This window comes from Sander lucioperca, chromosome 15 (assembly GCF_008315115.2).
Source record: "Sander lucioperca isolate FBNREF2018 chromosome 15, SLUC_FBN_1.2, whole genome shotgun sequence".
NCBI classification, from domain to species: domain Eukaryota; kingdom Metazoa; phylum Chordata; class Actinopteri; order Perciformes; family Percidae; genus Sander; species Sander lucioperca.
In genome coordinates this window covers 20,271,987-20,282,847 of record NC_050187.1, presented here as the reverse complement: position 1 = coordinate 20,282,847, position 10,861 = coordinate 20,271,987, and the positions used below count along the sequence as shown (strand labels likewise).

The following is a 10,861-nucleotide window of genomic DNA, read 5'->3' as shown; positions in this document are numbered from 1 at the left end:
CCACTTTACTTGAGGTCAAGGGAATTATTCATGACACAATTATAGCGGTCTCATGTCAAAACCAACCACTTATAGTTACACTGATGGGTAGTTTCATATATTACATTCATTATATTGTTCATAAACTAATCATCAGGTTTTCATTCAAAATCTTAATCTGCAAAGTAACTATAGCAGTCACATACATGTAGTGTAGTAAAAAGTACATTTTCCTCTGAAATGTAGTGGAGTATGAGTATAAAGTAGTAAAAAGTACAGTGCAAGTACCTAAAAATTGTAGCCTACTTAATTCAACTACGGTACTTGACTAAATGAACTTTTAGTCACTTTCCACCACTGAAATTTACCAAAATGTAAGACCAAGAAAAGTAGCAAATTCTGGAACCATCAAAAGTTTGGCTTTTTTGCTTAAAAAAATATTTAAATGATTAATCCATTAAAACAAAAGTTGCAGATTAATATTCTTTCAATTATTATTTTCTTTCTAATTGTTGAAGATCTATGTTTTACATCCATATGCCATTATTTTGATTGCTTTCTAATCATGTTCCAGAGCATTTACTTTGTGTTCTTTAACCACTGTTGAACAAACTCCTTGAACATGAGGTAAACAGAAGTAATTGCATAATTTTTGCACTTGACAACAACCAGGTTTCTCTCTGTCCCTCTATCCATAGACTGCCCTGACCTGGCCGGGTCCCAGCAGACAGAGCCACGCCACCAGTGTGACAAGGGGAGGGGAACCCCTAATTAAGATGTTCCTGCTCCCACCCTCCCAGTCTTCCACCCTAAAAAGCAGAGCTGTCAATGTGGAGGTGATGACTTTAAACACATTCAAGTATCATACTATACACAAGGTGTTTCAAAGCAGTATCCACAAGCTGTAAATGTCCTCCCATCATCCACTCCCCCTGGAATGGACTGTCCCATGGATTCACATGACGTGTGTGTGTGTGTGTGTGTGAGTGTGAGTGTGTGTGGAAGAGTGTGCACGTGTGTTCTCTTAGCCATATATATTGGGCCATGTGGACACAGGCGTGGAGTTTTGTAGGATAGACTTTGTATTGGCTGCAGGGCTGTTGGCCTCTTTTTCTTTATTTTTCTCTTAAAGAGAACCAGCAGGAATATAAGCCTTCAGATCTCTCTGGACTGCTTGTTGGAGGGAGCTGAGGAAACTTTTCTCTCTGAGTCTTGTCGAATACCTGGCCCTGTAAAGAAAAATGAGTGACATGCTGGACGATGGCTCTTTTATGTTCACGTCGGAGTCCGTAGGAGAGGGACATCCAGGTGAGTCTCCAATCAACTTTAGTGTGTTAAAGTGTTTACTATGAGATATTTCACAACTTCACAACAAATTTCTTCACACTTTGTTGTAAACACATCCAGAACATATCATTTTCAAAACACATCTTTACCTTTTTCTTACCTTTACACAGAGGAATAGATTTAACATTCCATGGTTAAAACATAGACATACATATGAATAAACTCTAAGCAAGTTGTACTTCACGTCCAAAATAGCTCCACAGTGCTGAGTATTTACTCTCCCAGCATGGTTGATATTCCATTCACAGCAACATGTGTTTACTGCCCCTCACTCTCACTCTCACTTATGGGCAGCAGGAGGTGAATGTGTGTGACACTGGTTTAAGGTTGCACACTGAAGAAAAGTGTCATGTGGACTCTATGCGGGGATACAACTGGCATGTTGACATTGAAATAAGTATACATACATACAAATACATGTCAATCCAAAATGCTGCAACAGAACGACATTGTCCCACAGCCTTAACCTAATTAAAATTACTCATTACAGTTTCTATGTGGATTGCTGTTGGATATGGCTGTCAATTTTTGTCAATCCCATGTTGGCAAAACTTTACTTTAAGTCCCCCTATATAGCATGTATTAGCACAATAAATATTTCATAAATGGTTTATAACATCACTTATATAAGCAGATATACGTCTTTATTAATGTATTTGTCAACAACTTCAACTCCTCCTGTGGGAAACCTTAAGTGGAGGCTGGTGTATGATTAATTGCAATATGGTAAAATACAGTTGTAATAATATAAAATATGTCTTCATAGGAGAAGTTATAATTGCTGACAACTACTGTATATTTAACAAACCCTTAAAAATGTCTATAGCTGCTTACAGCTACATGATAGTGTTATTAACAATGTATTAAATGTTTATACACTGCTTATAAATGCTAAAAAGGAGGACTTATGTAAAATATTCCCCAGATGTTCTATACACACCTGAGAAAGCTAATTATAAAAGCTCAAATGTACTCTACCCTCTACACTGCTCCCCACCTCTTTTTTCAAAGTGTTTTCAAAAAAGTGTTTTTTCAAGTGTCACAAATATGTTACAAAGTTCCTAAATTGATAATCAGTAAACTCAGCAGAGTAAACCAGTTGTGTCACAGATAATGGCCCAATATTGTGTAAAACCACAGGGTTAGAAAATGAGTTACACTGATTTTGAATTGGAGGAATTCATCTTGGTTGTGTCATAGTTTTGTTTTTTTGCATTCATTTTTAAAGAAAATGTTTGAAACATGGCCAAAAGTACATCTTTATCATAGATAGATATATCACATTTCACTCGGTAGTTCATGGAGTAGACATTACTTAAAGTCTTTTAGGTCTTAAAAACAAAAAACAATCATAAAACAGAAGAAGACCTAGTTACCAGTTAAAATACTTTCCATACTGTTTGAGCATTTACAGAGGTGTGTGGCCTTGGTGGAAAGCTGCAGCACACAACTTTTGATTTGATAACACACCTCGAGGTCTGGGCTGTTCCCACAGATAGTGGCCTTTTTTGGGGGGATCAAAGATACATAGTGCAGACACATACAGACTGTAAACCAGCTGTAAATCGATTTAGTCAATTTAAAGTGAAGATGACAAAAGGTTTAATATTATTTAAATTCCTCCGTATCTCAGAACTAAAACTATACATTGAGGTTCTCAGTGTCGTGTCAAGCCGATGCAACCAGATGTTGATGTTGTTTCTGATGTAACTCGTGTATTGCATGCTTCAGCAGGATGACAGATAGATAGATAGATAGATAGATAGATAGATAGATAGATATGGTTGGTGAGACATTGTCCTGCTGCTGACTGATACAACTAAAATCCAACGCTCGTCCTGTTCGAAATATTAGCTCGTAACCTTTCAGAGAAACATTTGTAGAACCTACAGTAATAATGCTACAATATTTAGTTGTTTCTGTCTTTCAAAAACTGAAATTACTGCCTCAAAAGGCTCATATATCTAGAAATCTAGTAATACATTAAAATCACATCGTCTCTGTTCTGAATCTAAACTTTTTGTTTAATGCTTGTCCTCTCTCCACAGACAAGATTTGTGACCAGATCAGTGATGCTGTCCTGGATGCTCACCTGAAGCAGGACCCAGATGCCAAAGTGGCCTGTGGTAAGTAAACTAGAATTCAGATCGATTTAATGTCATTATCTCAATATCTTAACTTGTTCTTTAAATTCTCCACATAGGACAAAGAGCAACATGCGGCCAGTTTTGACATATAAACCGACTGATCTAAATCTCAGCTCAAGTTTAAATTGTCTGGATTGTTAGATTATTTATTATATTTTAATATTGACCTCTGAGTGTCACAAGATCCCCACTCACCACTCAGAGCAACCCTGTGAATTTGCTAACGGCAATAAGGCCTGTCTTTGCAGCAGCTATTTCCAAGTGATAGAAGTCAAAAAGTAGAACTGTGCCCAAAGATTTTCTAATTTCACAAGGTGTATGTGTAATGTGTTGGTTGTATTGACAGAGACGGTGTGTAAGACTGGCATGGTGTTGCTCTGTGGAGAGATCACATCTCGGGCCAACGTGGACTACCAGAAGGTGGTGAGGGACACCATCAAACACATTGGCTATGACAACTCTGACAAAGGTGAGAAAACAACTTGGAAATCAACGAAAATAGAGGTAAAATGTGCGCTGTGTTGTCAGCTTTATCGCTCTCGTTCACTTTTCTTCTGTAGGTTTTGACTATAAGACGTGTAATGTGCTGGTGGCTCTGGAGCAGCAGAGTCCAGACATTGCTCAGGGGGTCCATGTTGACAGACAAGAGGAGGACATTGGAGCGGGGGACCAGGTAGGACTGTTGCAACAGGACAATGTGACCTTTGGCTCATGTTGTCTGGAGGGCTGGATGGCTGTGATATTTGACTTCTGTTTCTATTTGTTTGACTCAATACTACAGTGTTAAAGAATTGAGACAATTCAGCAGTGGTGGAAGAAGTACTTAGATATTTTACTTTTTAAGTAAATATTCTATTACAAGTAAAAGTCCTGTATTTAAAATCCTACTTAAGTACAATTACAGCTAAATGTACTTAAAGTATCAAAAGTCAATGTACTCATTCTGAGTAATTTAAGTTTTAAGTGTAATTCAATTTGAAAAAGTCAACAATTAAAATAAGTTTTGCAATATCTAAAATACCACATCTAAGGATGTAAAATAAAGCTCACTGATTCAAGATCTTATAAATCTTTTCTTAAAACATAACTTTATCTTATTTTACTCGATTTACCTTTTATTTATACTTCTATTTTATGTCCTCTGCGTCTATTTGAATGTCTTTTTACCTTCATGTTTGTTTTGAGAAATGCTCTTTTCATTTATTACGTCTTGTCTTGTGACAGGACTGATATTATATCAATATAACTAGCTCCAGCTGACTCGTCACAGGCCGCAGTGTCGTACAATGCGTTATTCATATTTTGTCATTGTTTTTGTTACATATTCAGTCAATATGACTATTTCCTGCTGATGATGATCTGTGTCATTATACAGTTTACATCTTTCTGTTTCTGTACTGACTCTCTTTCTCTGCAGGGTCTGATGTTTGGCTATGCCACGGATGAAACAGAGGAGTGCATGCCTCTCACCATCGTCTTAGCCCACAAACTCAACTCAAAGATGGCTGAACTCAGACGATCCGGCTGCATTGCCTGGCTGCGTCCCGACTCTAAAACACAGGTGAGGTTCTGTGTTGTACAAAGTATTACAACATATGCAATATTTTTCTTTTTTCCTCCCGAAACAAAACAACAGTAGTCTTTCTGTGAATTAGTTTATTGTTTCTACTCTGGATGTCTTCCAAGAGATTTATTTTGGTGCCAGTAGACAAAATCGGATCAGCTGTGGTTACTGCAAGTATTTAACATAAAGCTCTCTGTGTAGAAATAATAGACTTTTGACAGATTTTGAGGCAGTTAGCCGCTGACTGCAGCTTTGTGACATTACGTGTCTAATGCCTTTGTGTCCCAGGTCCAATGTAGGTTGTTAGAAAACCAGGCAAGAAAGAATATATCCAAATTCAAACCAGGCATTCAAACACAATAGCTTTAAATGTATCACAGATTTGACTGAGCGCACATTTTTACTATGACAAAGAAGTATTAATGAATCAACAAAGTGACTATGTAGTTACCTGGCTATTGCAAATTCTGGGATGTTAGAAGATATCAGGCAAAACTTTCATTCAGGGTTTCAGGTGAGGGTCTGCACAAGAAAACAGATACATTCAAAGGAAAATGTAGTCATCCTGTGGGGAAATTTGGTTCACTGCAGCAGCAGGAAACTAGATAAATGAGGGTAAAAGAGAGAGAACTGTAGATTAAGTCCGTAATTATACTACTATATACATTATTGTGTGCCAACTTTTTGATTTCTTGGCTGTCCCACAGGTGACGGTACATTATGACCAGAAGGACGGAGCTGTGATCCCCAAGAGAGTTCACACCATCGTAGTCTCTGTCCAGCATGATGACTTCATCTCTCTGGAGGAACAGAAGAGGGTCCTCAAGGAGAAGGTCAATCCTATAAACACACTTCACTGGCCTCTGATGAATGCATTGCTTAGGAAATGAAGTCATATCTTTGGTTCTAATGTTGCATTGATTCTATTAGGTGATCGATGCCGTGGTTCCAGCTAAATATTTGGACGACAAGACCATCTGCCACCTTCAGCCCAGCGGTCGCTTCGTCATTGGAGGACCTCAGGTGACCATCACACACAAGCTGCTCATTTCATCTCAAAAACAAACAAAGAAAACGTAAAAAAGTCACCACTGATGCTCATCTTTTCTTCTTTCTTTAACAGGGTGACGCTGGTGTGACAGGCAGGAAGATCATTGTAGACACATACGGAGGGTGGGGGGCTCACGGTGGCGGAGCTTTCTCTGGAAAAGACTTCTCAAAGGTGGACCGCTCTGCTGCCTATGCTGCTCGCTGGGTTGCCAAGTCTCTGGTCAAAGCCAAACTGTGCAGGAGAGTTCTGGTTCAGGTGAGCCCACAGCATCATTCATTCACCCATGTGTACATGACCAGCGTTTGAAGCATTAAAGCTATAGTGCGTAGTTTCTGTCGCCCCCATGAGAAATTCTAAGTAATGACAACAAAACTGTCGGTGCGTACCCATGATACAAGCCTTTCGTGATTGCGCACAGCCCCCACCCCTCCTCCACAAAGTTGCTAGTAGCCAAGGAGGACACGGAGGATTAAAAAACATGATGGACTCTTCAGAAGAGGTAATTATCTTCACTCGGGTTTCTGCGAGCGAAAGTCAATGGTCGACACAATCTTCTGAACATAGTCATACTGAGAAATACAGAGAGAGTTGTGTGGCGCTGATAGTCTTAATTAGCTTTGTAGCAACTCATTTGGCAATGGCTTGAATGTAACAGACGTTCATTAATATCAAAAAGTTACGCACTAAAGCTTTAAGCTGTGCTGATAAAAACGTTTCTATCTACCTTTCTGTGTGTGTATTACAGGTGTCTTATGCTATCGGAGTGGCCAAACCTCTGTCCATCTCCTTGTTCACCTACGGTTCCTCCCAGAAAACAGAGTCAGAGCTGCTCCAGATTGTCAACAAGAACTTTGATCTGCGGCCAGGAGTCATTGTCAGGTAACCATGACAATATGACCTCTGTATCCTCCTTATGCAAGACAATGTCAAGGCTGTTTCGTTTAAAGTCACTGTAGACTTTTTATTATAGCATATATTAAAATAGTCTGATGTCTTATGTTTTTGTTTCTAGCAAAATTAGACTATTAGCACTCCATGAAAATGCATTTGTTTTATTTTATCACTAGGCGGCACCAAAGTTAGACACTTTCAAATTGTACACATAGTGGGTTTAAGACAGTAGCTTTTGTCTACATTTAAATTTCTCTCTTTTGCAGTGAAGGCTGTATGTAATGACAGACAGAAAGATTAGAACATTCACTTGTTTATTTTATGTATAATGATGATGAATAATTTTATTTCGGTTAACATACATGAAAGAAACAATTATTTACCACAATTTGCCACCGTATCTAACCGAAAAAAGAATAGGCTGAAGCCAAGGCTTTTTTTTGCCTATCCCATCCCATAATCCCTATAGAATCACCCAGAAATTCATATGTACAGGGACAAGTAATAGGCATGAACCAATGCACCATACCACGCAATAGCAAGCACCAGATCATTAATACATGACTGATCCCTCTTTAAACACTTTAGTTTCAAATGATCCTAGTGGTGATGTATTTTAATTTTGTGGGTTAGGAGTTCCCCATAGAGGCATCCCGTGTTACTGATTTAAACATCATCCCTGCTAACTAAGATGATACCTTACTTACCTTACTGTCCTTTCTCACCTCTTTTATTGTGTATTGTATTTTTCCTTAGGGAACTGAACCTGAAGAGGCCGATCTACCAGCAGACAGCTTCTTATGGCCACTTTGGTCGACCAGAGTTCACTTGGGAGATGCCCAAAAAGCTTGTCTTCTAAATACTCCACCTGCTCGTCCTGATCGACTCACCTGGAGGCTGAACCAGACGTCTCTTCAAGTGCTACAACTGCCAGCTCCTTCAAACGATAGGACATTTTTCAATAGGAAGAACTAAAGCCAAAGTTAGTGATAAGTCAACTTTAAAGAAATAAGAAGACAATAACCGCTATATGCAAGTGGTTGTAGCCAACGAACATATAATGGGACACTCTACCAATGAGAAGAGAGACATTGCAGAGGACATTACAGTAACCAATCCCACCCCCGTCCATAAACATCCCATTATTGGTGCTTTAGAAATATACATACAATCACTAGTCACATATCTTCCTTAGTAACGTAAAGGAACACTACACCAAATATAATCCTCTCAAGGAAAATACCTCTACCCCACTAGAAGCAGTGTTTTGTCTCAATGCTGTGAATGTTCCTTTACGTGATACGTATGGTATACAGAAACAACCTCAGTGCTTCATTTACAAAAGTTGCTTTTGACAACAGCAAGTGTTTTATCAGTGACTATCATATAAATGTCAAAAGTGTAATTATAGCTTAACCAAAGGCACGGCTTTAGAAGAAAACTTAATCTTTTTTGTCGTGACTAAAATTCTTTTCTAAGTCTTATTTTGTAATGTGTGCTACGGGAAGCTGTTTGCAATGTTACAATCATCGTCGTACACCAAGACAGGACATTAAAACGTGGAGAGAGCTATTATCTCTTGAGCATATGTTACAATCAAGCCATGCACTCTTATGTATTCATACTGCTCTAATTTTCTGTCATCCTTTTAGCCCTGCTTTGCTTCATCAAGCGTTTTTTTTTTTGCCGCACAGCTCACCTGGTGGCTGATTTGTATCTGTATGACTTCTTTTTTTTACCAGCAGACCTGCTGCTGTGACTGAGTCTGTAGATGTGACCCATTTAGCAAATAACTTGAAGTCTCTTCTCTCTTTGCTCTCTGCAGTGGATTACCAAGCTGCACGCTGTTGAGACAAAAGCATTAAGTCCACCACTAGTGTTTTACAATTGCTGCGTTTCTACAATGTTTGAAGCCTTTGCTGATCCTAGTCAATATCTGACTTGGAGTAGTTGCAGATCTCCTTCTATTTATAGATATTTAGTTAATTTCGTACTCAATGTGAAGTGCTAAGTTTTCTCTGCAGCTCTATATTGCAGACTGAGATCCTTCCCTTGGATTTAGAAGAAAAAAGGGAGTGTTTATTAAATTATGTTTCTCAATAGGGCATTTAGAAAATTTAATTTTAGGTCAGCTTTCATCCTTGCTTAATCACAAAGTATTTAATTTAATTATTTCCTTCTGATGGGATTGAGGAAGTGTCAAGAGTAATCTTTAAACTTCATGTCTGTAGAGGTTTAGGAGTTTGTGGTGAGCGGAACAACCCGTGATTTCATCTACAGCCAACATTGTTTTTGTAAGAGAAGTTTTCCTCTATTAACAGTTTTTTCCGATCGCTATGACAATCTGCTGGAGCTGCTACCCCCGCGACCCGTTACCGGATAAGCGGAAGAAGATGGATGGCTATGACAATTTTTTTCAATACTTTTAACAACTTTCCTAAACTCTTAACGCACCAACACACCTACAACACACAATTTACAAAACAGTTAATTCCATGCTCAAAATCACACATTGAAAACTAAACTCTAACACTAATTTTCAAAATACAATAATTCACTAAGACAATACACTATGTCCACCAAAACAATGCAACATGTCTCAAAATCAAATAATTCTTCCAAAACACTAACACCTGTTCTCTCCCAACAGGAACATTTAGTCAATGACTGCACAATGTCATACAAAACACTAACATCAGATGGAATTACAGAAACTGCATTATTTTATGTGTCAGGTCTGCCCTTATACAATAGACAATAGTATATTGTATTGATCATAGATTGTGTTTTACACTGCAGTTTCTCTTGAAGCCACTCTACATTTTTGTTTTGTTGGCTTTAGTAAATGCATGCATTTAGTTTATTTTGCTGCAGAAATTCAATACCAAAAATGAATGACCCATCTCAGAGTAGCTTGCTAGAATGTACATTTTACTGTATGAAAAAAAGAAGACAGAGACAGAATTGTCCTGGTACTTGTCTTCCTCTCACTCGTGCAGCAATTTTTCTTACTTTCTTTGTGTTCATCTTTATTGTTCCTTATCCACACAAAATCAGCCCAAATAGGTCCTCTTTTACTGTATGTACTACAGTAACATATGGTCATGCGATTGAAAGAACCTCAACACCTGAGTGTGTTTCCTAAATGGGAATCGGCTGTGATCGATCTATTTGCATAACTTCAATCAGCTGTTTCTCAGTAGCAATGGAATACACGTAAAATGGAGGGAGTATATTTGTGTTTATTTGTGAACAGCTGTTCACTTTCACTTTAGCCTATACGTTAGGTTTAGAACATGATGTTATCCGTTCTGACATACAGTGTGAAAGCATTTGCAAATTAGTCAGTAAAAATCCATTGTTTTGGTCTTGGTTGAGCTTGTGTGTAAAAGAAGTTCAAGCATTAAAATTTGTGTTAACTGTATGCATTTTGTGTCAAAGCAACAAGAAATGTGTTAAATGTATAGCCTACACAGACGAATGTTGTGCTAACTGTGTTAAGAGTTTAGGAAAATTGTTAAAAGTATTGAAAAAATTGTCATAGAAATCGGAAAAAACTAATGTGTTGATCTGTGTCATCTTCTGTCAACTCTGTTGGCAGAGGAACTGGACAATGTAAATAATTAAACAATAAATTAAACATAACTTATGTGGTGAAAATAAAATTGGATTAGATGAATTATTATTTTTAAACAGTTTTTATTTGTTGAACATTAAGGCATATATACAATCATATGACTTTTTATCAAAATAGAATTTACAACCTAAACCTCTTTGGTTTTCATTATGAAAATAATATATAAGGCACATAGGGAGCATTTTGCATTTCAACAAAGACGTATCGAGTAACAGATGTCTGAGGTTTAGAGACGCTGGATTGTC

At 37.8% G+C, this 10,861-nt stretch overlaps 1 protein-coding gene across 1 annotated transcript; it reads left to right on the top strand.

Moving 5' to 3' along the window:
• The first annotated feature begins 1,030 nt into the window (after positions 1-1,030).
• On the top strand, positions 1,031-9,044 carry mat1a (methionine adenosyltransferase I, alpha). The gene is made up of 10 exons (XM_031305690.2): positions 1,031-1,287; positions 3,375-3,452; positions 3,820-3,942; positions 4,034-4,146; positions 4,891-5,034; positions 5,745-5,870; positions 5,968-6,060; positions 6,161-6,343; positions 6,834-6,967; positions 7,736-9,044. The coding sequence occupies exons 1-10, from the start codon at positions 1,221-1,223 to the stop codon at positions 7,836-7,838; spliced, it is 1,164 nt and encodes a 387-aa protein (XP_031161550.1). The 5' UTR covers positions 1,031-1,220; the 3' UTR covers positions 7,839-9,044.
• The last annotated feature ends 1,817 nt before the right edge of the window (positions 9,045-10,861 follow it).

Coding starts and splice junctions, on each gene's coding strand:
- mat1a (XM_031305690.2), top strand. CDS start 1,221: ATGAGTGACATGCTGGACGATGGCTCTTTTATGTTCACGTCGGAGTCC. Junction 1,288..3,374: donor CGTAGGAGAGGGACATCCAG/GTGAGTCTCCAA, acceptor CTCTCTCCACAG/ACAAGATTTGTGACCAGATC. Junction 5,035..5,744: donor GTCCCGACTCTAAAACACAG/GTGAGGTTCTGT, acceptor GCTGTCCCACAG/GTGACGGTACATTATGACCA.